Source organism: Gymnogyps californianus, chromosome 7, assembly GCF_018139145.2.
Source record: "Gymnogyps californianus isolate 813 chromosome 7, ASM1813914v2, whole genome shotgun sequence".
NCBI lineage: Eukaryota > Metazoa > Chordata > Aves > Accipitriformes > Cathartidae > Gymnogyps > Gymnogyps californianus.
Window position 1 is genome coordinate 5,457,380 of NC_059477.1, and position 27,757 is coordinate 5,485,136.

The 27,757-nt window shown below is 40.1% G+C and overlaps 1 protein-coding gene across 6 annotated transcripts in view; it reads left to right on the forward strand.

The window, feature by feature from the left end:
• Positions 1-27,757, forward strand: part of ERBB4 (erb-b2 receptor tyrosine kinase 4) — a 528,844-nt gene that overhangs the window by 333,287 nt on the left and 167,800 nt on the right. For all 6 annotated transcript variants that reach the window (XM_050899627.1, XM_050899630.1, XM_050899632.1 and 3 more), the window contains exons 5-12: positions 1,617-1,682; positions 10,433-10,551; positions 14,313-14,454; positions 16,569-16,682; positions 18,317-18,443; positions 22,747-22,820; positions 24,307-24,397; positions 25,874-26,073. In XM_050899627.1, coding sequence (XP_050755584.1) covers positions 1,617-1,682; positions 10,433-10,551; positions 14,313-14,454; positions 16,569-16,682; positions 18,317-18,443; positions 22,747-22,820; positions 24,307-24,397; positions 25,874-26,073 — 933 coding nt within the window. The remainder of the gene's footprint in view (positions 1-1,616; positions 1,683-10,432; positions 10,552-14,312; positions 14,455-16,568; positions 16,683-18,316; positions 18,444-22,746; positions 22,821-24,306; positions 24,398-25,873; positions 26,074-27,757) is intronic.

The window sequence follows — 27,757 nt, forward strand, 5'->3', positions numbered from 1 at the left end:
CTGCAGAATGACGTCTCCATTTGCTCACAGTCAGGACTGGCGTGGGACTGTCCGAGTGTTTGCTCAAATAACGTAAGATGCAGCCAGAGAAGAATGTGCCAGTTCTTCTGCCTGCTTTCCATTTCCTTGCACAGTGGTCAGCATTTAGCCATGAAATGGAAGATGTGAACTCAACCCCCTCTTCAGTCTAAGTGGGTTTCAGTCATGAATTACTAGGTAGTTTATAAAAGCTACCATTGCTAACTCTTCCTACTCCATCTGTATTTTACAATGAAAGCACCTACAGTTTCTTTTCTCGAGGGACTAAACCTGTCAGCATGTGGAAGGATGATGTAGAGCATCACCTCTAGGTTCTGAAGGAACATGAGGTTCCTTCAGAAGCACAACCGCAGGCAACTAGAGAATCAGCAGCCAGAAAAGGAAAGGTCCTGTGAGCTTAGCTGTCGCTGGGGTTAAGTGGTTGCACAGGGCACATTTCCTTTACCATGATATTGGACATGAAGACTATGCAAGCCTTTGGGGGAGAGGGCTGGCTTTTAATCAAAGCCATTGAGTGTATCACCCCATTGTTCCAATGAAATTGAACATGAGATAGATAGATAGATATCCTCTCTAGCCCAGCCATCTCTTCTCCTGTGGAGGAATGAGTGGGTCTTACATAGGATGTAGAGAGCAATAGTAATAGCACTGGGTGATGAAATTGTTCCTCAGTCCTCCAGACTTGTTCGTCCTTTTTTGTTTTAAAATGTCCCAGTCATTATATGTAGCTGTCCTGGTTTTGGCTGGGATAGAGTTAATTTTCTTCCTAGTAGCTGGCATAGTGCTGTGTTTTGGATTTAGTAGGAAAATAATGTTGATAACACACTGATGTTTTTAGTTGTTGCTAAGTAGTGTTGATACTAAGTCAAGGATTTTTGAACTTCTCGTACCCAGCCAGCAAGAAGGCTGGAGGGGGCACAAGAAGCTGGGAGGGGACACAGCCAGGACAGCTGACCTAAACTGGCCAAAGGGATATCCCATACCATATGACATCATGCCCAGTATATAAACTGGGGGAGTTGGCCGGGAGGGGCGGATCGCGGCTCGGGAACTAACTGGGCATCGGTCGGCGAGTGGTGAGCAACTGCATTGTACATCACTTGTTTTGTATATTCTAATACTTTTAGTATTATTATTGTCATTTTATTCTTATTATTATTGTCATTATTATTATTATAATCCGCATTATTTTTTTCTTTCTTTCTGTCCTATTAAACTGTCTTTATCTCAACCCACGAGTTTTACTTTTTTTTCCGATTCTCTTCCCCATCCCACTGGGTGGCGGGAGTGAGCGAGCGGCTGCATGGTGCTTAGTTGCTGGCTGGGGTTAAACCACGACAATAGCAGAGAGGTATTTAGGGTATAAAGCACTTATATGAAATTTGGCTATTTACCCATGTTTGACACCAATTCTGGCTATTTATCTGGGCCTTTTTTACAGGCACTGTTTCAACCTTGGTAAAGCATAGAAACCCTCCAAAGACAAGGTGGACCCTCCTCTTCAGCAGCTGCTGGATGTTGAAGAAATGAAAGGAAGCCACATTTCTCATCGCTCTCTCTCTCTGTCTGTCCTGCAGGTGGTCGATGCCACAAGTCCTGCACAGGCCGATGCTGGGGACCCACAGAGAATCACTGCCAGACCTGTAAGTATGCAAGACTCTTAGAAAAAAAGGACTGAAAAAATGATGTAACAGGGATCCTACCTTTTTTAATTGTGAAGGGATACTATAAATTCTGGTTGTAGTATAATTCGAAAATATTTGAAATTTTTTTCCGTATGTTTTTACCAACAGATGATCTGCTTTTTTCCCACTCATGTGAATTTATGTTTTTCTTTCCTCCCTTGTGCTTTCTAAAAATGCTTAAGCTATCTTGAATTTTCTTTTCACTTCTTGACGGCAACATGGAGCACGGCTCCTGAGAATACTGATCGTTATTTTGGAATACACTGAAACGAATACTGCAGGAATAGAAAAAACTACAAGGCAGATTTGGAGATCTTTGATGACAGCCTGACACTGCAAAGTTCCTAATGCCAAAATACTTTGTTAATTTCAGTGGGAGCCTGGGAATATTAGTTATCTTGTAGAATTGTTCTCTTTGTAATAACTTCAGAATATATTTGAGTTGTACTAAAAGAGAGAATAATAGTTTTTTTGTGAAGGAAGTAGTAAGTGAAGGGTTGTTCACAATGTCTGTCGGTCCTCTTGAATTTAGAGAGCATTAAAATTAATAAAAAAGAACTATATTGAGAGAGTTTCTTCCTTGTGTGCTTTCAGCTCGTTCAGATAGGCACTAAAGAGCTAGAAGTGCAGTCACAATATTAGCAAATATAAAAGAGGAGAAAATTGAGAGCTGTCTTTTCCTACAAGTTTTTTCTTTCCCCCCCTCTTACGGGAATAGAGCTATCCTTTACATTTCCTTTCTTTGACATTTAGGAGGGTGGAAATTGGTTGCGTGTACTGGAGTCACTCTTCCTAGGAAATGAAATGGTTGCTGATATCTCCCCCAGAGAGCACTGCTCTAGCTTGTGCTTGTTTCCTTGGCTGAGTTGTAGATAGGAGAAAGGGACTGTGACAAATTAACCGCCATCAAGCGAGCACACCAACTAACACTCTCAACTGATGATAGCCCAATGTCATCTGCCTTTTTTGATGGAAATATTAGGAACAGTGCAACTATGCCTTTTTTTTTTTTTTTTTTTTGGACTACTTGGAGCAAGAGATAAGAGGAAATTAGAAACGGCAGACAGCTTGACATGAACGCTTTACGAGTGAGCACGAGCGGGAAATCCAAGCTGACCTCCTGTCCGTGGCAAAGTGAGGGACACAGGCGATGGAGCTGCACGCCTGCAGAGGCTCTGCCACCCTGCTGGGCGCTGCTTTTCATTCAGGAGCATCAGCTGATGTTGCTGGCAAAGCTGATGACAGTTACAGCTCCACTAAAGTTAACATGTTCTTATATGACTGTTTTATATTGAGCTTTATCTGCAGGTGTGATTAAAAATGCTTCAGGACAGGTTGGAGGAATAACTGTGTAACGAACGAGGTACAGTGATGCTAAGCAGATTCTTCTTTATGTGAATCGAGCTAGTACGTCTCCTTCTGTTGCTGGTAGTCTTTATGAAAGCCCCAAAGAAGTCAGGGCTCAGAAAGCCTCCTCATGTCAAGGTTATGTGCTGAAGTAGATAATGGAAAGGGACTTAAACCCTAGCTGACCAAATTATTTTATGTCATGGTTAGGTTAGAATTAATTAATGCTGGTTCTTTCTCTGTCCTAATGAGAGGACTGTTCGTCTATTAAAACTAGTAACTCTCTAAGAACCTGGGTAATTCATCCAAACTTGAGTAGACTTCTTCAGTCCTTATGTGGTTAGGTTATCCAAGAATACTTTAAAACCTTGGCAGTTATATTATATAAGGATGGTATGATCCTGGCTCAGGCCTTGGCTCCAGCAAGCAGAGGCTCCAGCCTTATGTAAAGTTGGAAAGTCCAACTGGACTCTGCGTGGCTGCAGAAGTCCATGTGGCAGGATCAGCTCCCCCAGTCTCAACCTCTACAAAGCACTGCTCTCAGATAAGTGAACTGATTTGGTGGATTAATGTAGTAATACCAGAGAGAGCAAAACTTATCTGCAGTTGTGAAGTCAGAAGCTTAGCAGAGCTGCATGGTAGGTTTACTCCAGGAGTGACAGCTATCTCTCTCTTCACAGTGACCGCACTCTCAAATCCAAACAGTGGGGACAGGCTAAGGCACAACCGTGGATTTAAAATAATAAACTATGGAAAGATATATGCCATCTAAGTTCCAGGCAGATACACAGATCACACATTTCTAATTTGAAATAGCTACTCTACAGCCATTTACCTTCAAGCACACTCTGCAGCCTCTGATTGTCAGGGACAGGAGTTAATTTTATATCATAATCTTCCTCTTTGCCTCCCTGACCTTGCTGCACCTTGGGTAAACAGGATTTAAGGAAAAGACTGAATATTAGGCTGGCAATGGGCATTTCTTCATTGCACTTTCTCAAAATGTGTTTTTCTGCAAACTGTTAGAAGCAAAGAATACGAGTAGAGGCTCAAAACATAAAAATACAAGTGGTGCCATGCTTTTGCTGCCTTCATTTCTGGCTTTAAAAAACATGCCTGGCTTTCAAGCTCATAAATGTTATTCTTAGATACAAGCCAGAGACAGGATGAATGGTATCACAAACATAGCGTATACCTTAACCTAGTCACCTTGGGGATGCACGTCTTTCAAACGCGTGTAGGAAAACACTTCAGCAGTACTACATCCCAGTGTCAAGCTATTTTGTTCCTAGAAACAACTCAGAGGCACGTCTGCTTTTTAATAATTTCATTTTTTTATGGAGTCACTGAAGCAAAAAATTCTAATGAGCCCCCCTCCCAAGATAAGATTTAAATTATTTTCCTGGGAAAGGATAAAAAATGGAAGATCTTAATCCACGTCTTTCATTTCAAATTACATATGGAAAAAAATCAAAATCCTTTTGTTTTTTGCATGAATATCATCTACCTAGCTGCTTCTTATGTTGCCTTCCAGCAATGTCTCTCAGTACATCTGACTCTATCTGAAACACCACCTGCATCTAACTCTGTCCTAATGTCTCTAAATGTGACAAGAAAACTTATGTATTTAAGAAGACAATTAATAGGAAATTTTAAATAAGCTTTTCTATTAGGAGGTAGAGAAGATGTAATTTCAGGGTACTGTTTTATGCAGTTAACAATCCATTTTTCTTTTATAATTAAAATATTAGTAAATATTAATATCGAACATTTAAAAGCTAGATGGTATTCTTTGTTTCAGTGTCAGGAAAGGCTAATGTGGAAATCCTTTAAAAAAGAATCTATTCTTCAAAGAGTACTGGGCACCCACTAAATGGAATATAAACCACTTTAAAAAAACCCACAAGAACAAATGCTTTTGGAAGTTACTAATCAAATTTGAAAATCTATGGTTAGGTTGTTACTATTTTTGCTGTTGGCATCTGTTAAGAGTTTGTTGGGTTTTTTTACTTTTTGTATGAAAAGAAATTGAAACTTTTACAAATAGAATACATTATTTTATTAAAATGACAGATTATGCCCTTTGTCCTAGAGGAATGTAACTGAAACAGAAGAGAAAAATCTAAATTATAGGCCGAACTAAGGGAATGCAAAAAAGGCAAATAGCCTTTAAATCAAACCCGAAACATAAACATTCAGCAAATGTAAAATGCTCCATGACTGTGTATGTGTACAGGAGTTTGGCCTGAGCATAATTGTATTTATATAGTCTTTGTGCAGCTGATGTTGCTGAGAAAAAGAAGGTGCCGATGCAGTAAGTGCCCAATTAGAGCAGCAAAAGGCAAGCAGGAGCCTGGTGGGGGAGACAGAAAGAGCTGAACCAGCAGCTTAGATCAATCAGGGTAACCTGGCATTTTTGCTTGGAGCCAGCATCTTTAATTAAATTCCTTGTATTTCTCTAATAACTTTGCATGTTCATAAGACTTTTTCATTGATTTCAGTTACTTCCCATTTTTTCCTTCATAGATTTGTAGTGTCCTGACATAATTAAAGATTGAGGGGAACAATAAGAGAGACTGATTAATTGCACACATATATGAGGTGCCCATTCCACCCCATCCCCAACACAGCTTATTGCTATATTGCAGTGAAATACTAGTAGAGATTGACAGTCAGTGTTCTGCACTCCCCCAGCAACCCATCCCAACGCATGGCCCATTTTTTCAAGACCTTGGTGTTTGTCACTGTCCTTTGCTGTCCCAGCCCCGACTGTGACAGTCCTGTGCAGTTGAACCCTCAGATTTCTTGGGATCCCGCAAAGGGTCAGTAGGCGTCAGGGCGGGTAGTTGTGCTGACCCTCAAAAGTCTGATTCGAAACTTGGGGCCTCAGCTGTGATTAGTGAAGGGTCTCTTCACAGTTATGTTGGGTGAACATAATATTCCTCTGAGGTCCCAGCCCAGAACTCCTGGATCTCACGTGTGTGTCTGGACTGCAAGAAGGACACGATGTGAGGGCTCCTGATCACCCCTGTCCACCAGCTCCCCTGTGAACAGTCTCCACACTAGGTAGCAGGAGGAGGAGGTCAGTATTGCTCCACTCTTCTCTCTCAGCTTGCAGCAGGGTTGCTCTCGGTCGACGCTGTCTGTTCGTAGCTGCTGCCCAGTTCCCTACCATCTGTCTCCACTCTCTTCCAGGCACCATCCCAAGCCATGTGTCCCCTCTAGGAGCCACCCACCAACATGGATCAGCCTGAACATATAGTTTGATATTTTGAGTAATATTTAGCTTTTGTCCTGGTTTCGGCTGGGACAGAGTTAACTCTCTTCTTAGTAGCTGGTACAGTGCTGTGTTTTGGATTTAGTGTGAGAATGATGTTGATAACACGCTGATGTTTTAGTTGCTAAGTAGCGCTTATCTTAAGCCAAGGACTTTTCAGTTTCTATTACTATTGTTAGTATTATATTTTACTTTAGTTATTAAACTGTTCTTATCTCAACCCACGAGTTTTACTTTTTTTTTTCCTTTCCTCCTCCTCACCTCACTGGTAGGGGGAAGGGGGAAGCGGCTGCGTGGTGCTTAGTTGCTGACTGGGGTTAAACCACGACACTACATTTCACTCTTTCGCATATGTCTTGAGTCACAGGTATAAAATCAATTGACTGCATTTAGAGGAAAGTTTGGGGGGAAAAAGCTTGCTATCTTTTTAAACCAGTGCAGCTATGTACATTTTCTATAGGGTTACCCCATGATAATGATTGCAGGAAGCTGAACTATTATGTTTCTTGGAATCTGAACAATCAGATTGTTTTGGGACTTCAAACAATACATAGTATTGCCTTGTGTGTGTTTTGCTTTGGGGAAAACCCTCCATTGCAAACTGTCTTGAACGAGAGTCCTTAAAAACATTCAGAGCCCACTGAGCTCTTTTCTGTCTTGGTGTGTGGTGCCACTAAAGATATCTGACAGGTCCTCCTCAGAGCTGGACCATCAATAGCAGTTATAATGCAAATACAGGATGCAATGAACCAGAAGATAAATAGGGTATGTTGTGGCCTTTTGCTAGAATGAAGTGTTGGCATTTCTGTTGGCGTTGTTTGCTTTCCCAGTAAAATAAACAATTAGGGAAGAACAATGACAAACCTTTGCTGTAATTGTAAATTTTGCAAACCACTTTATAACTTCATAGTCTTCAGGAAAACTCAAAATGTTCCCTATCCTGAACGGCATGGTAGAGGCCCTCATTAAGCTGGTGCCTAATCATAAGAAGAGTATGCTTTTTGAAGGCATTCTGTTTGAGTATTGTGCTGAAAAGGGGGCCATATGCCTCCAGGTCAGCCCTAGTGCAGGGGGTGCTCTTGCTTTTTTTAAAAAGGAAACATACTCTGGAATAAATTGTTGTAGTCTCTTAAACAGTTAGGGAATTTAAAAAAAAAAAAAAAGACAATAGCTGTAACTTTATACATTGCACAAGCCTTACAGTGGGGCTCTAGAGGAGGGTGAATAATCTAGATCATTTTGTCCTAGCCTAATAGCGTGAAAACTGCTGAAAAGATGTCAGTAAATTGCTTAAATCCATTGCTGTTGTTAGAGCTTGTTCCCCACTGCTGTTTAAGCTACGCAGCCTAGGGAAGCGCTATTATCTGCAGCTCAGCTTGAAAGAAGTCTGTAATCCTGCAAATACAGATCTTGGCTTCCTAAAAGTAGTAAATCGTGACTTGACAAGAAGACCATGCCTTTTCTAAATATACCAGCGGGTCGTCAGTGGGATTTGTGGTCACGGACACCAGGCACAGGAGAGGCAGGTCCCTTCTCCCCTTGAGGTGAGGGATTCACCTCCTCAGGGCTTGTTTTTGGGCAGGCAGCAGCGGAGGATTCCCAGTACCTTTTGCAGCCGATGGTATGGGACGTGCTGCTGGGCCTTGGCCTCTTTGCCCTTTTAAAAGTCTGCCAGGAGACCTCCTCCACGGGGAACCAATGGTTATATAGTCATGGTGGACATCTTGACCTGCTCCCTACAGCAGCTGGCACTGAGGTAAATAAATTATAACTGAGCTAATAAGGTGGCTTGTACTAATTGTCTACACAGAGGTGCTTTACACCAAAACTCCCCAGGTTTAAGCAAAAAAATTGCTGTGGAGCAACAGTGAAGAACGCTTTTTAACAGCATCCTGCCAGTGAGCAACCATGGCGTGCTATCATGTCTTCTTCTCTTTTCCTGTTGTAATAGCATTGATTGTATCTGCCTGAAATTTGGCTCCTTGGCTTTCTGCTTCTAAAGAAAAAAGAAAGAAAGAAAAAAAAAAAAAGAAATATGCTGCTGGTGTGCTGTAACTTTTTAGGCTGCAATAGGTGGGGTGATGCTGGTGAAGGGAACCCGGACACTGCGCCCTCTGCCTGTGGAACCTTCTAGAAGGGGCACTGAGCATGCTCGGTGGGGAGGGGCAGCCATTTTAGTGCCCCCCGATCTGCCGACACGAGGAGTGGTTCAGTGCATGGTCTTGGGGCTTGCCCTGCTGCTGGCAGTGGTAACACCAGCCAGAGGGGCAGAAAGTGGTGGCAGAGGAGAGGTCATTTTAAAAAGTGAGGTAAGCACAGTCATGAATGGTCGCTGCGTAAAAGGGAGGCAGAGCATTTGGATGGTGCCCCCTTGGCTCAAGGGCCAGCTCCTTGTTTGAGGAGTGACACAGGTAAACACAGAGGACTTGGGTCATGGGACAGGATGAAATGAACGTCCTCTGCTTCTGTGTCTCTCCACTGATGTTGTGATCACAATCACAGATGGTAGAGGGGGAGCCTCTGGCAAATAGGGTCCTCCGTCAAGTCAGGATAAATCTGGGCCTTGCCTCCCTTTGAGGTCAAAGTAGATAGTGCCCGGTTCAGTGCAAATCAAGGCACTATGGACCAATTTCTGAACTGGCAGAAAACAATGCAGTCACTGACTAAATGAGGTCTTCATTCGTTTTCATGAGATGAGACTCTGTCCCTATCAGCTAATGGTGTGGTGGTGGCATACTGCGACATGTGTGTTTTGCTTAACGTATGCCACTGTTTTATATCTCTGTCCTGATATTTATCAGTACTGTTACTTAAATAAACAAATCCTGTTTCTCTAGCAGTGTTGACAGCAAGTGCATTTACAGAAATTTCCCTTATTTCTTAAATTAGATTGCATAAGGCACAAAAGTGTTTTCTGTCTGGGGGTTTGCCTCTGATATCAGCAAGATGGAATTACTCTAAAAGTGCATCGCTTTATTCTGTAGATTCTAAATAATGACTTCTCTTTGGTTGTTTATGTTTTTATGTCCTAAATAAATATTGTGTATATCAAGAAGCTTTGGCATTACCTGAAGTATTTCCAGCAAGTAGGGGAGGGAATTTGGATTGGAAAGTACTTATAAAGGAGTTACCAATACATTAAATAGTAGAATCGAGCAGAAAGTTGGATGGAATCTAGCGTTCTCTGGCTTCTTGAAAAGTGTTTTCCATAGAAAAGTAATTAAATGCTTTTAACAAAATAAATGGTAAAGGTTAATTACAGAAGTGTAACATCCCTGCTTTTATCAAAAGACAGCTGACAGCACAGCTTCCTGGCATTCTGTAGGCAGTGGTTGGTATAGTCCTGAGGATAATATTAATTTCTTTTTCCGTAAACTAAAGATAGAGGCTATAGCCAAGTGAGGGGAGGAAGATGCTCCACTTTTTGACCATTCTTTGTACGAGACTAAGCCGTGAGGTACAGTAGTGTGGTAGCGCTTAAATCACTGTGCTTTGCAGTTGGTAGAATATAGTTGTTTCCCTGTGAATGAAGGCTGGATTGTGTTATTTAGAAAAGGTAAGTGGTGTTTCCAGATATGTTCCAATCTGCAGGTTGTATTCTGTTCTGTTATCTCATTGCCTATTTGTCAAATTGGTTGCCATCAAGAAACAACATTTGGCTCTGAGATTGCTGGCCTCGCTCTGAATTTCATTCATTTACTCAGTGCTGCTGTTCTTCATGGGGGAAAACACAAATGGAACTGATGGGCTCTCGTGTTATTTTGTGGGGGTTGTTTTTATATCCTTCCATCAGCTGTTTACAAAAACTAATAATTTGAAAATAATATTCCACCTGAATTTCCAAGGGTAAGAGCAAACACTTTAAAAATTCTTCCTCCACAGTCCTTGAGCAATGTACATGTTCCTAAAGAGAGGGTGTTGTGAAGGTATTCTGGAGGATATGAGTGGCCAGTGCTATTGAAGCAATTACCTTAAAACTTGAGGGGTTTTTCATTATGCTGTTTGGTTTGTTGTTCTCCTCAGTGTGCAGTTGAAGAGCTCTCTCCTTAGTTCTGACATGATAATTTTTCCTGCCTCCTCCTAGTAACGAAGACAGTGTGTGCAGAGCAGTGTGATGGACGGTGCTATGGGCCCTACGTCAGTGACTGCTGCCACCGGGAATGCGCTGGAGGCTGTTCTGGACCTAAAGACACTGATTGCTTTGTATGTGTGAGACTTCTCATTTTTCTTGTTCCTGGCAGTCACACTGCAAATTCTTAATGCTTTAATCCATGAAATTCACAATTTTGTCCCCTTTAATGTATTGCATGCACACTCCCAGATTTAGACTGCAAATTTTAGCATTTAATATTTTTCACATTATATTAACATCACTTACCTACTTAATATTACCCATTAACAGATTTATGAGATTTGTAAATACAGATTGGGAACCATTAATATGCTAATCTCTGTGATTTTTATGTTTTGCTTTTCTAAAATTAACTTTCAGAGGTGATAGGGAATTTTTAGAAGTATTTATCATTACATTTGAGCATGGCTTTTATTACTGCTCTGTGTGCTTTTTATTTGAAAGTCAAGAATACAATTTAGCTTCTCTGTGAAAGGTGTTCCCTGTTACTGCCAGACTTGATTTAAATTCAGCTTTTTTACTGGGCATGCTTCTTAGTGGAGATGGAAGGAAAGTGGTTTCCAAAATACTCTACCTCAAATGCATGCTACTACGTGTGCTTAAGATGAAAAGAGGAAAAGGCTAACTTTTTCCTTAAAAAAATAGGCAATCTGAACATACAGGCCTTTAGACAAATTTGTCTTGTTTGTAGTCCATTATTTATAAAAGTATAAGCAGCTTCAGAACCCAACACTGATCTCAAAAAATATGTAGCTCATCACACTGGGTTGCAGAGACAAGTTTTGCTTATGTTCTCAGGGGAAGTAAACCTAGGCCTAAAGAAGCCTAGAACTAGAACACGCAGAGAGAGGTGGATTTTCAAAGGTACCCAAGTGATTGAAGAGACAAATATCTACGAAGTTGGGTAGGCTCCTTTTAAAATCTGCCAGGTAGGATTAGGAGGAGGGATCTTATCGTACGGAAAATTGCAGATGTTTTGATAGCGTAGGCAAGTGGATCATAATGAACCAGAAAAAATGGATCTTTCCCTGGCTGGACCTGAAACTTGCTCACCGTTCAGGTATTGTTTGATAGTGGTAAGTGTTGTGCTTCAAAAACACATTCTAAATGCTATTCTTTCACTGCTGATGACATGCAGTGATGGCCTGACTTAACTGCTAACAGGTTTTACTAAAGCTGTTCTTTGTGGCTGGGGCTTTGCACAAGTAGATGTTCAGCACACGTGGTACGCCTAATCCAACGCTCACTGGAAGTTCTGTGTTGGTTTTGGACTAGAGAGATGGGACAATAACATTCTTTCCTGTGTCATGTACAATCTAAATAGGTAAAGGAAAGAGGAAAAACGTAGTTATTGTTCCCATATGACTGTTGAGGAACATCCTCAAAGCTGATGTGTTGATGTGTGTCCGTTTTTAAAGGTTAAGGACACGTTATTTGCAGCATAAGTTCAGTAATACTGCGGCCTGAAAAAAATGAGTTAGACTTTCTGAATTGTGGCAGTTACGGAAATATGTATGCTAAAAATCAACTAGCATGTTTGTTCTGATGCAGCAGAGAAGCACCCAGGGCTTTATTCTCGTTCACTCCTGGCCCAAGAGCAATGTAAAAGAAATTCAGCAGGGGTCTGGCAATTTTCAGGACTAGTCATTACTTGCTTAGTACACACTGGGTGAAAAGTGTAACCCTTTAGGCTATAGACAACTGTGCTTAGCTTTCAGCTGAGATACAGAACTTTGTTTTTTCCCCATGTATTTTCCTGTGCTTTCATTCACAAATTAGCTGCATTTAGCACCAAATACTAGAAGTTTGCATATATTATTGAAGCAATTACAAATGTATACAAAGCATTATAGTCATAAATTAAAAGTTCCCAAATCTTGTAGATGAGCTTTTCCTGAGAAGCGCCATCTCTCCAAAGAGTATTGGTGTGCTTTACTTCATGAGTTTGCTAAACCGTTATCGGAGGATTGTCATGTACATGATAGAGTACCTTTTAAGTCAACAGCAGATGTAAAAAATGTGTTGAGGAAACAAACGAAATTAGTATTTATTAATAAGCAAAAGTACAGTTTATAAAGCATTACAAATCCTTTAGCGTATTATGGCAGCTTGCAACAGCATCCTGTTGTAAATATGGTTTTAATATTTCTAGATAAAATTCATCCATCCTCTTCCATATGCTGCCCTACAATCATTTGCAGATTCAGTTTTAAAAGCAAGACAATAATCATCATCTGACATAACTGCAAGCAAACAAGCTAAAACAAAGTTTTAGAGATGTTCTTGTGTTGCCTTCAAAACCAAACTGGATCTAAAACTTGAAATGCATAGGAGGGCCTGGTTGAGTGCCCAGTGGAACCAGAAGAGTGACACAACCCTATTCATAGGGTGGACTTCCCATCCAGTTCTTAGTAAAGACGTAACTGACTGTATTTATCTTTGTAAGGGGAAAAAAAAAAAAATCTGGTTCCGTGAGAAACTGACAGATTTTGTAATATGCATTTTAAAGAACCAGAAAAGACAAATCATGCTCCATATAGGACAGTCCCTTCATCATGGAAGTCTGTGTTTGTCCCTTTCAGCAGCAGATTTTGTCCTTCTCCCTTGGTTACATGATTAGCCTCTCCATTCTGAAATCTTCTGACATGACAAGTAACCTCCCTCAGTCCTGCTGGTCCTGATCTGAATGGAGATAAGGACTGTTAGTAAAAGCAGCAGAACAGAGGAATCTTTTTCAGTTTTCTCTCAGTCCCAGCCCTGGATGGGAGGGGACACAACATACATGTTGGTATACTTGTTGACTCTTTAAAGATTCAAAACCATCTGTATTTTTTACAACCTGGAAAAGGACCAGAAGGATTCATCCCTAGACTAAAGCTTCTAAAGCAGCCTGGCTTCTGGAAGACAGGTTAGTGGGGAAGCAGAATCCAGTAGCAGTGGTTGCTTAAACAGCTGGAGGGATCCAAGCCAGGCTACAGCTTTCATATTCATATGAAATACGACATTTACAGTATGCTTTGTGAATATTACTCCAACAGTTCTTTATAAGCTGTGGTTAAAACCATAGACACAATATGTGGTGATAAGGAATGTCAAAATCGGTGGGGTTTTTCTATTACTAATTATCAACCTTGCATGGTCAATTATTTCCTCTGCATACCATTATTTTCTTTATGCACACACTTGCCTCTTCATTTGTCAGGGCCCTGTCCTCTGTCAGCTGTGGGTGGCTGAGCTTGAATGCTAAGTGATACAAAGTCCTATTTTCTTTTCTCAGTGTGTGAAGCAACTGACCTTGTTAAACTTGCCACTTAGGGAAAAGACCCCCTCCTGTGCTAGCTCAAAAGAAGTTCTTATCCCTCTTGCTTTCTAATTGGGAATTTCAGTTTTCAGCTGGAGGAGGGACTCATGCTGTAATAAATCTAAAGGTTGGACCTCTGAAAAAGTCATTAGCATTTGTTTAGACTGACTATAATAAATAGCTGTTCACTCTTGGAAGTTTTAAAATGTCCTATCGAGTTGTGAATTAGTTGATTGCTAGTAGTAACAATAGTTACGAAACAAATTACAGTGTTATGATTTTGTAGGAAGTGCTGTAACAGTCAACTGTGTTTCAGATTAAGGGGGCTCAGTGAGCCCCCTTTTATAAGCCATGTATTTGCCAAGATCCTAGCAAGAAATCTAAGTAGCCAAAATGAAGGTTAGAAAACTATGTATCACATTCCTTACTGTTGCAGCAAGTGTGAACAATCATGACTGTATTTGAAACTTAAAAAACCCCAAAAGCAGCTATATGATTTAATTTAACATTTTTTTCTCCCTTCTTTTGCAGGCCTGTATGAATTTCAATGATAGTGGTGCATGTGTCACGCAGTGCCCCCAGACTTTCGTATACAATCCTACCACCTTCCAACTGGAGCATAATCACAATGCCAAGTACACCTATGGGGCTTTTTGCGTCAAAAAGTGCCCACGTAAGTGCTGTGTTAGCTGCCTTTTCCTGCAGTGATGGAAAGTTTGAGTTGCATTTCAGGAGTCTTACAAAACAATGAGAGAATGAGAGCTAAGTGCATAGTGTAATATCTCAAATCACTCCACATGTGCTTGCAGCCTGTAATAACTCAGTCACGTTAACTAAAGGCAGTGACATTCTGGGTTGCTGACACTTCCAAAGTATCCTATACTACAGTGATTTGCTTAAAGAAAGGGAAATCACTCGGTTTCTGTTTTCATGACCACCACTTATTACATTCATGCTTTAGATCAGCATTTGTAAATTTCAAAATGAACAGTTAAAATAGCTAGTGGGATTGTAAAAGGGTATAAATTTCTGTTTCAGAAAAACATCAGTCCACCACCAGTACTACCTGGCACCAAATACTTTCATGATATTGATGCCCTTTTCTTAACTTGGAATAATGATGGTTTCACAGACAGTTACCACAAATATTTTCTGAGCACTTCTGTCCCAATGAGGAAAAACTATGCAATACCGACAACAATACAGTCTTAAAACTCCAGAGTAAGATTAGAGGGGAGGAGGGAGTTAAAAAAAGAATAATCCCATGCATGTAAAAAACACATGCTTCTGAGATACCAGACAGATGATGACAAGTAACAGAAGAAATTAGAGGGTCATCACTTACATAGTCTTTGATACTGCTGATTTATTTAGAGAGAAGAATAAGGGAGACAGTATTCTTGTTCTCCCTTTCATTCCCACCAAGGTTTACAGTTGTGTTGTGCATTAATTATTTTACCCATAAATTACATATAAGAAGGATGGGTAATCTATAATAAATGGAACCATAATTCAACCCAAACTAAAATCCAAATTTTGAATCTCTGTGGAGAAGTTCAGATTGACAGTAGGCTGAGGCTGTGACTGTCAAGGCTTAGTTCTGTCTGTAATAGTGGTGGGTTTTTTGAAGCAAGAAAATTTCTCTTTTTTTACTGTCGTGGTTTAACCCCAGCCAGCAACTAAGCCCCACACAGCCGCTCGCTGACTCCCCCCTGGTGGGATGGGGGAGAGAATTGGAAGGGTAAAAGTGAGAAAACTCATGGGTTGAGATAAAGACAGTTTAATAGGTAAAGCAAAAGCTGCTCACACAAGCAAAGCAAAGCAAGGAATTCATTCACCACTTCCCATCGGCAGGCAGGTGTTCAGCCATCTCCAGGACAGCAGGGCTCCATCACGCGTAACGGTTACTTGGGAAGACAAACGCCATCACTCCGAATGTCCCCCCCTTCCTTCTTCTTCCCCCAGCTTTATATGCTGAGCATGATGTCATATGGTCTGGAATATCCCTTGGGTCAGTTGGGGTCAGCTGTCCCGGCTGTGTCTGCTTCCAACTTTTTGTGCACCCCCAGCCTCCTTGCTGGCAGGGCGGTATGACGGGCAGCAAAGGCCTTGGCTCTGTGTAAGCACTGCTCAGCAGTAACGAAAACCTCCCTGTGTTATCAACACTGTTTCCAGTACAAATCCAAAACATAGCCCCATACCAGCTCCTGTGAAGAAAATTAACTCTATCTCAGCCAAAACCAGCACATTTACGAAACTGGTATACCATGCACTACTTAAGGAATGTGATTCTTTGTCCAAATACTTAATTGAACTTTTTTTCCTTTTTTTTTTCCTTTCTTGACAGTATTAAGCTTTCAATTAGATAGGATCAGTCTATATCCCCTTTGGCAGTTGTTTTACAAGGCAAAATGGAAATACTTGTCTTGTGCAGTGTTTTATCTCTGATGTATATATTTGTGTGTGTATGAAAGAGACAGGGCAGAGCATCTTGTTTTATTTCTATCCAATTACTGTAGCTTTTTTTACTACAAATAATAATAAAACCAAATTGGGGGAGGAGGGGGGATCAGGCCCGACAGTTCATGGATTTTTGTAAGTCTCCGAAAACATGCCTAATATGCTTGCTTATACACTTCTGAAAACACTGAGCATTAAATGTTAATATCAGTGTGGAAGTGCTGAGATAATTAATTATATGTATTGACACAGAGTCCAAAAACATACGTCCCAGTATTATTTAGTCCAGTGGTTCGCTTTCTGCCAATATCTTCTTTTTCTCTTCAGACAACTTTGTGGTAGATTCCAGCTCTTGTGTCCGTGCGTGTCCGAGCTCCAAGATGGAGGTTGAAGAAAATGGTATTAAGATGTGCAAGCCCTGCACTGACATTTGTCCTAAAGGTAGGTAGTAGTTTAGTATAAATTTTCTTGAATGTAGTCTATGCTGTAGTAGAGCCGAGCAGGGTGTTATTTTGGCATGAAATACCCTTCATGAGTACGCTGTAGAACGTTAATAGCCTTTGGATACCCACAGAACTTTGAGCTATGAGGGCTGTGTGTGAAGTATATAAAATAGAATGAAAGTTTGTTAACTTGTAATGGTAATGTAACCAAACCAATTTCTTTTGATTAGGTAAAAACGAAGGGGATTTCTGTGTTGGTTTTAGAGAAATCTGAAAGAATTCTTTATTATGTTATTTTAATGACAAGTATTTCCTGGAGGTGTTTTAGAGCTGTCCTTTTGTCATTCCGAAGGGGACCGTACTAAAGCCCTGGCTTCAATATATGGTGTGTCTCATACTTGTCAATACAACATTAGGTTTCCATTTATTTACTCTATTTTTAAAAATGTCTCTGTTTTCCCAGAATCTTCTACTTCCTTTCTAAGTGTCTAAAACATAAACTAGAAGTTTTTCAGTGATGGTGCTGTTGAGGAGGCTGAAATCTATAGGTTACTTTGCTGTCCCGAGCCCCACTAGGGAGACTTTCTGCTCCCTGCTTGAAGGGCTCAGGAGCAAAGCACCATCAGTTTTCCCGCGTGGGCCTATGCCACTTTTCAGTCCTAGTGGAAGCCGTATCTGGAAGGGAATTCACAATGAAGCTACTGAAAAACTCTGTAAATCAACAGTCGCTCCCCATGGCTGAAACAGTCAAACACAGAGATCTCTGCCAAGGCAGGGTACTGACATGCTGAATTCTAAGTGAAGGCAATGTTCAGCCCTTTAACCTAATTGCAGGAAATAACTTTTTTGCTGGATAGTTTTATGCATGAAAATACACGTGTAGCGTTCCTGTCAAGCTCTTGGCCTTACTTTGTAAGGAGGAAAGTTGTCACACGTTTGTAAAAGGTTCAGGGGTGCCGCTGGTAGTTTCCATTAGAGCAGTCCAGTTAGTGAGATAGGATACATTAGGTGATGGAAGTCATGAAGGATTTGTTCCTGGATGCATCATGTGTCCCAGAAAATGCAACTAAATTACATAGAAAGGCTACATGGAGAAGTTTCCTCACTGAGTGCCAAAGTTTCTCCAGGCCCCAGTGACTTATTTGTTGGGATGATGAATAAAGAATGATTTGTACGTCGTTTCTAAAGGACCTTATGTCATATGAATGGTTAAGTTCACAAATCCATCAGAGCAAAGGGGACCTCTTGAGCTAGCAGTGTTAGGACCCCTCAGTTTCTGCAGTGAGTAGTACACAAAGAAATGCCATTGCCACCAGGCTAATCGGAGCTAAGTTATAAACAGTCTGTTTCCGGCTGGCTTGAGTGGGATTTTGTGTGGTTCATACTTGTCTTTAGATCCGGTGTGAAATACCTTAACCTGTGTGCCAGGATGTCCTTCTGTGGCAGGTACTTTTAGCTTATTGTTTTAAATTGGCACATGCTTCTTTGGGAATATGGGTAAAAGGTGGCGTTTTAACACCTCTCTGCTGCTTTATCTCTGAAAGAAATGAAGACTCATGTCTAGAAGGCCAACATGTTCTGATTCAGTAATTGTTTTTCCTAGTTCTTTACACAAACTCCTTGTTTTGGCAGCATGTGATGGCATTGGAACAGGGAGTTTAGTGTCAGCTCAGACGGTGGATTCCAGCAACATTGACAAGTTCATAAACTGTACCAAGATCAATGGCAACCTTATCTTCCTTGTTACTGGGATTCATGGGTAAGTGACAAAATGTTAAGACATTATGTCATGGTGCCAGCTGAAACGAATTGCGTTCACCTCTTAATGATGGCTACAGGCTTCTTTTACGGAATAGCAGATCCAGGATAAATTAGTTTCCTGCCTTCCATTATGAAGGAAACTGTTACCTTGATTCTTATGATTCAGTCTCTAGGAAAAGAAAGGATGAAGTAGACTGTTTGCCCTAGAAAGAGAAAAGACAACTGTGATCTTTGGTTACTTTATGAGATCCTCAGTACTGGCTTACAGTAATGGCTGATTAGAGAATAGAAGGGAGAAAGGAAAGTTACCTTCCATTAGTTTGTTTTCAGTTTCGTATGACCAGCAGTCTAATGTGCAGAGAGGGTGCCTCACCTAGCACAAATGGTCATAGCCTGGGTGGCTGACACTGCATATATATGCAGAAAAGCTGCCCTCTTGTCAATCAGTTTCAAAGTATATATTGAAGTTTCAATTGCAGAGATACACAAAACTCACTGGTATTTAAATCCAGTATTTTGGTTTAAATATGGCTGTATACTGAATAAGTCTTAGTAATGGTTGAAGATGTGGGGGTACAGAACCAGTATTTAAAAGTCTAACCAATGTCTCCTTCTAAAGGAAGATACACCAGCCGGGTAACTAGTGTCTTGCTGTTTACAGTTTGGTGCGCTGTGTGTTTGCCGTTGTAGCAAAGGTGAATGCATGGTGCAAATGCTGCAAGGGTGGGATGTGTCCAGGGAAGACAGACATTGTTTTGATGGCCAGGTGAGGTCCAATGCAACTAGCCGCTTTCTTGCATTGTATTCTTTCTGTCATTGAGAGAACACAAATATGATTGTATCTTCTTACTAATTCGAGCCTTCATGTTGTAATCAGCCATGGTGAATTACACGTGACACTTTGAGGTATTTCTTGACCTATTAAAATGAGCAAAATCCTCAAAATGCACAAATAAGATTAAACCCTTTTGCCCCTTTGTTGTGATAAATATGCAGATGTTTTGTAGTACATTAACAGTGTAAAGTACTCAATTGCTTCTACCACTGCGTAGGCTTCAAATTTTAACTTGCTTTTTAGGTTCCTCGGAGCTTTCAACATTGCTTGCAACTGGTTGTCAAGATTTCATATCTTAAATACAGTTCCCAAACCAACTCCATGTTTGCAGCTTTACGCCATAGTGAAAAGGTGATTAGCTGAATGTCTGCAGATTGATCTGAAATGGAATTCTGGCATGAGTAGTGCCAGCAGATTTTTCTTTAGTCTTTCTATAGATTCAGATACATTTAGATTATAATAGTGGTTGACACTAGGCTGCCTGGCTCAAATTTCCCTACTAGGTGAGGTGGAAAGAAACGACTTGTTTCCTTGATTTGATATAGTGATTGGTTGTAATGCTTCACCTACAACTTGACTCCAGCCATGAGAAAGACAGTTGAAAATCCACTTCAGTGGGGCCCTGCAGCTCAATGATTCTCAAAAGGCCAGCAAATGTGAGCTTTGACTGTGTAGTTGGTCTTCTCATCTCTCCGGCAGGGAGTACACTGTGAAAGGTTAATGTAGCATAGGGAGGAAGAAGGACTTTGGTTCAAGTGGTTTAAGGAAACGCTGCTTTGAACTTGTTGAAACCCTGGAGAAGGTCACACAGGAGTCAGCGCTCAGGCCGTCACACTTTCTGATCTGGCCAAATGACCGATTGTGAGGCTGGATGTCCATCTGTTAAATCTCACAGGACAGGAAGTACTCTAGTAAATACAAGACAAGCAGCTAGAGGACATGAGTAATTTTGTGTGGATTATTCCAGTGCATTACATGAAATGTAATTTTGAGTATTAGAACTGCTTTTGTTGCAAAAGTTATATTAGCTGCAAAGTTACGAGGTGAGTCTCATTAAAAAAATCTGTCTAAATTAAAGGGACCAAAACCAACCTTGAATAAAACAGTATTCATCTGAAAAACATCTAAATTATGGACTATAAAGCAGAGGGTTAAAATATTTTGTTCTGTTTTAATAGAAGAATATAAGCCTAGGACACGTAATGTTGAAACTGTGTAGCACTTTCTCTCTCGTTCTTTGTGAAGAAAATTCACTCCAACAAGTGAACAACAACAAGTATGATGACACTGAGTTCTGCAACCTTAAATTTTTCCACAGCATAAATTACAGTAGTATATATTAAAAGAAGAGAAGAAGATTTGAGAATTAATTAAAATAACTTTATATTTCTGGAACAGCTTTTTGTTTAAAATTTCTGTTACGTTTTGCAAATCAATAATACAGAAAGGAAATTAAAAAAATTACACTAGCTACGCAAGTAGTTTATTATATAAATGGACAGTATTGAGCAACAACAATAATACATATTTCCACTCCAACTTTTAGTTAACTTCTATATATATAATTATGAATTGTTTTTATGCACAATTATTTATAATAGTTTATATATAAATGAGATAATTATGAATGTGCTTTAATTAGTGTGGAGAAGTTAAGTGGGATGAAGGTAGACCTAAATTTTGGTGTGTCATTAGTACTCATTCTTCTAAGGTAATGCTCTGCTGAAGTGTATGCATAAAGTGATCTTCATTAGGATATATACCTGCTGCCTGAGAGACAGAAAAAACATTGGCTGGAAAATTGTTAGGACCTTTATAGGTCGGATGCAGCCTTCTCTCTACTGTTTTCTTCTGGTTGGGGTGCTAAAAAGCCAAGCTGCCTTCTGCTTGTGTTGCTGCCTGTGAAGGGGTGGGATATACCAAGAAGAGCTGTAGTTTAAGGATGGACAGTCCCAGCTAGCAGCAAATGCTGCCTCCTTCTTCCCCCCTGACTTGCCGCGGGAGCAACAAGCCCTCAGTGCTCACCAGCTTTTTATTTTCCCTTTAGTTGTCCATCTCCAGTTTCACAATGAGCTGAAACTCTCATTCTTGGAGCTGTAAAATTCAGCTGTGCCTGTTCTACTGAAAAATCCTGGCTCTGCTAGTAAGAATGGTAGAAGATGACTGCATTATTCTACAGTTTTATATGTTGATAAAACATATCAGACATTTGGCTGTTTAAGGGGTTTAAATATATATTTGTATCTTTAAAGACTACTTTGTATTAGGATTTGGAGGTGAAATTCAGCAACCTCATGTTTATTACAGGCAAGAGTTTTCCTTTTTTAATAGTAATGCATTTTAAAAGCAAAGTGCTGTGTTTCTGTTAGATAGTCAAAGCTTGTTATCTAGTTTTCTGAGAGCCCCAAATTGTTAAAATTAAGTGTATATGATGCTTCTGTGGTCCACTGGGCTTTGTGTTAAGGTTCAAGAACTCATTTTTTTGCTGCTAACCTGAAGTCGCCTCCAGGATGGTTAGAAGTGACCCCATCAGTCTGTCACCGCATAGACTTGTGAGGCCTAGTTGATTACCTGCATGTTCGAATTCCAAGAATGATGTCTCTTGGAAAACAGAAGGAGGAGAGGTGGAAGTGCATGCTCCACATTTACTGAGGATGTTTCCTACCCTCAGAAAACCCACAAAATACCATAGCATGGCGTTACAGGAGGATTTTTAAAGGATTTTTGTTTGGGTTAGGCTTCTAGTTGGCTGCTTAAATAGTTGGGGAGTCTTTACCCCTTTAAAATCAGGACGGAAAAAAAGTATTTACTAAATGATGGCGCACTCAAAATCAAGGTCAGCTTCATCTTTTTGTACTGTAGCATATCTAACTTTGAGATTTTAATGTTTGGTGGGGGTATTTCATTTCTCAGGTGACAAACTTGCTTGGCAAGGATCTGTGCTTTTTGATGTTCTCTGTTCAACACCTTCTAAAAAGTGTACCCTTTTAATGCCGTGTGTCAGGAACTGCTGGCATACTCTTAGTGTTGTTTTGCTTATAGCTTGTCACTCGTTTCAGTAGCAGTTTTGTTAGTCCTGGTAGTACAGTGTCACAACTGTACCATTTGAGCTAGTATTCCTGGAAAAAATGTTGAAAATTCATCTTTCCTTTTGGGAGGTCACCCATGGTTGTTTAGAATCCCTTGATTTTCCATGAGCATAAATATTTGCTAAAACATTAATGATTTGAACCTTAAAGATGCTAAGCACCATTATTTTCCTCCAAGATGACTTGGGAGAAGTTAGACACAGGTTCTGCAGGAACAACAGTCTGAAGAAATTGGAAACATTCTGAAGAAATGTGGAGCATATGCTGCCTAAAAACAAAGTGTTGACCTCCTGAATACTGCTTTCTACATGGTATAGCTTTGAGAACCTGATCTTTTTTTATTCAGAGTATCACATTTTGTCCTTTTAATCTTTCAGGGACCCATATCACACAATCGCTGCAATCAATCCAGAGAAATTAAATATTTTCCAAACAGTGAGAGAGATAACAGGTAACACACTTCTGATTTCCTATAATCTGAACTTCTCACTTTGCATTTATGGTTGTCATTTGTTGGGTTTTCTGAAGAACACAAAGCGCTTTTTTCTTTAAACTCACCGTGCTGTAAATTTCATAAAAGTTTAATACACCACAACTTCAGTATCAGTTGATATTCACAAGTGTGTTGTCCTTTGCTCATGAATACAGAATGCCCATTACATTTTGGGTACACAAGCATCAGAAGACCAAGACCTTACCGTTGAGTGCGCAAGGGGTCTTGGTCTTCACTTGAAAGCGTTTGAAATATGCCTTGGAAAAAAACCAGATAAGCCAATCTGGTTTTGCAGCTGCTTCTCTTGGTCTAACAGCAGATGCTGCTGCAAATTAGCTTCTGTAATGTGTGGGGAGATAGTCCCTCCCATCTTTTGTGACTTTTCAGTGGGATCATATAGCTAGAACTCAGTACTTTGTTTTCTTGTATCTTGCTGCTTCTTGTTTCACCATTTGGGGGCAGGGAGGAAGATACTGCAGCTTTGAGTTCTCGACTGATTGCTGATTATGTGTAGCTAGAATTTTTTTTTTATTATTATTTTTATTTTTTGCATTTCCCTATTTCATGCACAAAAAAAAAATCTTTGGACACTACGGCATGATTGTAGCTGGGTGGAGCTCAACAAGTGTTCGGCGTTTGAAAGGAGTTCTCTCCCATGTGCTTCACCTCTCAAAAGTTGTGTATCTCAGCAAGCCAGTGGTATTAAAAAATGAAAGTAAGCTCTAAATCTCTCCCTAATAAAGATAATCTGGCATCTGGGTGTCTGTAATTTGCCATTCTTAAGCACACTGTCTAATTGATAGTCTCAGCTCTACTACTTAGGTGGATTTACCCCTATGCTTAAAGATCTACTGCATTTCAGTCCAGTACTGAATTAAAATCATAGGGAACTGCACTCTGTAGAGGTCTGCATAGCATAAAATAAGTAGTCCCACATACTTGTGCAGAGAATGCTCTCTGGTGATGAACAGTTCTCACACACTCAGAAACGAATGAAAGTTCTTTGTTTTAGGAAAGTCTTGTCATCTTTTAATGAATCATGACAGATCTCTCAACTTCTGTCCTACGGCTCTAGCACATTTTAAAACAGAATGTTCTTAATTCAGGCAGATCTTCATTTTTGCTGCTGCTGCTGTTTAGAAAAGGCTGGGAGGCCTTGCAAGATTCCAGCCTGTGTTTAGGTTCACCCTCACTGTGGCTGTTGAAAGTGGATGTAATGCTGCTGTGACGAGTCCTCCTTTGCTTTGTTGGAGGAGACAGTGGTGAGCAGCTTGACGAATTCAAAGACATTAGTCTGCAGCATTCATTACCTGTTTGTTTCTTTTTCTCAAACCAGCACGGTCTTTCATTTATAGGCTAAGCCTGTCCTAACTCATGTATGTGATAAAGCAGTCTATATAGCTGAGATCATTGACATTCATGTTCTTGCCTTTTTCTCCTTCAGGGTATTTGAACATACAGTCATGGCCTGAGAATATGACAGATTTCAGGGTGTTTTCTAACTTGGTTACTATTGGTGGAAGAGCGCTCTATAGGTAAGGTACTTCCTCTGTTGATGGAGTGGGTTTTTATTAGTATTCAATGATTCTTTGTTCAGTAGCACAGAATGCAACATCCTCTGCGAAGGGCGTCATAAATTGATATATTTTTCTCTGTTACCAAGGTATTCATTAACAGTATCTTTGCTAATCAGTTGTTCATAATGGGTGATCATCATTTTGAACATAATGATTTAAAAAAAAAAAAAAGTCTTGGTTCATTGCTGTAGCTATTAACTCATTGTCTGGAAAGTACATTTTATGGTTTAAAATACCTTGTGAATGTGAAACATAACTTAAAAGACATTAATAGTAGAACCGAGCCCCATTATCAGGAAGTTTATATGGTTGCGATTGGAAGTACAGGCTCATGTGCCCAAAGAACAATGTGCTCTTAAGGAGTGGTAAAAGATAAATACATGGAAGAACACTGAAATCACTGAGGTACCTTGCAGGTGGGGTATGCATTAGCTCTGCAGTGCCATTTTTACCAGAGGTGTTTCTGTATGAAAAGTCGTATGGAGGAATTGGTTTGAAGAGAAGAAAATGTGGTGAGAAATAATGGGGGAAGCACAAGAAGGTACCTGAATGATATATACAGTAGTAACCCCTGGTTCCCCGTTGTGTAAATGTAGTAAATCAGTCATGGGATTCTGCTGGCATCTTAAACAGCAACCCAAGCAGCATATGAATAGCAGTGAAACCTTGAGATTGAATTACAGCCCAGCATTCTGTTTGGAAGCAGCAACTTTTATTTGGAACAGCTGGAAAACAATTATAATCATTAAAATACAATAACTTAAAGGATGCCTAGAAACTGGATATTGTCTTCACTAATCTTCAGTCATAAAATATGTGCAGTCATTTCCGTGTTACACAGACAATCATTTACCATTCCTTTGATGAAGAAAGGCGATAACCACATATTACAACAAAAGAAAAATGAAATGTAGAAAGTGGGCTGGAAAAATTTCCTTGAAAATAACAATTTCTTGCTGTATTACTATAAATGACATTAATTTGATGCCTGACAGAAGATGTTAATACATTTTGCATGACTTTGTCAGTTTCTCCTTAGCATATAAACTATCATAGTATTAATTCTGTCAAAAAAAAATCCGGATTTTATTCAGTTTTCTCAACAGCACTTTATCTCAAAAAATATGTTAATGGATGAAATGGAACTGGTTGAGGAGTTCTGCTGGCCCACTTGGCCTAGCGCTGCGAGCGTCACAGCTTGTGGTATCGCAATTCTTACAGGACTCACAATTTTCTAGGCAGCAGAACTGGATGTTGACTCATAAAATATTTGTGTCACCCCAAAATAAAAGTTTTCTGACCAAATTACAGTTTTGCCAGAAAGATCATCTTGACATTAGGAACTAATTCTAGTGGGAAATTCCCAACCAGCTCTAATAAGTTCCGCCTTCTGGAGCTAATTCCTGTTCTCTCTTACTTTTGTTTTCATCACAGTGGCCTTTCCTTACTCATCCTAAAGCAACAAGGCATTACCTCTCTGCAGTTTCAGTCCTTGAAGCAAATCAGTGCTGGCAACATCTACATAACAGACAACAGCAATTTGTGCTACTACCACACTGTCAACTGGACCAGCCTCTTTAGCACACCCAGTCAAAAGACGGTGATTCATCGAAATAAAAAGGCAGAGAACTGCAGTAAGTACTGCTGCTTAGGGCAGATCTTCTTGTCTATGATTGGCTCGCTTGAGGGGAAAATGATACAACTACTGACAGGATACAGTGCATTGAACAGGCCTGAAACTCGGCTAATGTCTCTTGGAGCTCAATGGACATCAGTGGAGCTGTGATCATTTACAGAATCTAAGGATTTGGCCCAGTCTGCCTCTGAGCAGATTTATAGGCAAATGAAATATTTTAAGGTATGAACAAATGAAAGGGAGAAGAGAGTGAGTGCCGCTTCCTTACCATGATGTGAACTTTCCAGATTAGAGATGCAGTTTCACAAATACGAATTCTGAAGGCCATAAATGTGGTGTGAATGTAGCGTTCATGAAAGGCACTGATTTTAAATGTTCGAAAACTACAGCCCTTTCCTTATGGAGTGAGATTAGCATCTTTTGCTTCCCCTACCCTGCTTCACCAAAGTGGCCCTGTCTTAATCCAGAAAGGTCACTTTTGGGACTGTTTTTGGTCACTGAGTTCCTCCTTTCTGTATTTGACCTATCTGATAAAGACGACTACTTTTAATTAGGCCTAATTGTCTTTCAGGAAAGCTTACGTGCCAGTACCTGGACTGTGAGATCATAGTACTGAAAAGCAAATGAACACTATGTAGCAGATGAAACACTTTGGTTATACAGAAATCAGGCAGCAAATTGCATTAATACAGTCATATTGTAGCAGCAATACAGTTCACTTTAAGCATCTGTTAGACTGCTAGCAAGAGAGGACATTTGCTAAATTGCTGTATGTTTAAGTGGTATTTCTGGGTTTTGTGCTTTGACCAGCCAGAAATGTTTGCTTTGGGTTTTTTCAGGCTGTGGTCCTATTTTTAACTTATTCTTTTAGTTCTTTTTTTTTTTTTTCCTTTTTTTTTCGTCACCTCCCTTTGAAGTACTGTTCTGCTGTGCTTTGAGAGAGTTTGTGGCTGTGCTCATCACTGTAGAATGAGTGTACCTTCCAGTGTTAGGTGAAACACAACTATACATTTATCACTGCTGCTCAGTTATTTTTCTAATCTCTTCTGCCGTGTAAGAGCTACATGAAGTGGAAAGTCTTGTTTGGTAGGTCTCTGCGTGGTTTTGTTGTTTTGGATTTTTAAATTATTTTTATTATTTTTTTATTATTATAATTTATAATTATTTTATTATTATTTGACTATTTCTCTACATACAAGTTAAAAAAGTGAAGGTTAAAGAAATGCTTCTTGCTGTTGATGTAGATAGTTTAATTGTGATCATGCCTGAGGGTGTAGAGGGAAAAGGTTGCTTCTTAACCTCCAGCAGACCACTGTCCACTTTTAAACTGCAGCATACTTTTATCCTTTGACGTAAACTTTCTGTTATGTGAGACAGAAGAATGTGTTGAACAGAACTTTTCTTGGTAGAAGTTCTTGTGTATGTTTGCAAAAGATGTCCTTGGCATAGGCTGTGAAAGTAGGGATTAGACCCTTACCTTTGGTAGAACGTTTTGTGGGAAGGCAGTACAGAAGGTGGAGGAGAGATGCAGCGTCTGCTGCTGCTTCTGTGGTGAGGAAGTGCACGAGGGTGTCCTGTATGTTCAACAGCTTCATGCCCTGGTGTCGTTACTACTGTAACCCAGCCAAGAGGCAACAAAGGCATGAGTAAATGAATCCAGGTGGTTGTCTGTGAGAGTAGCA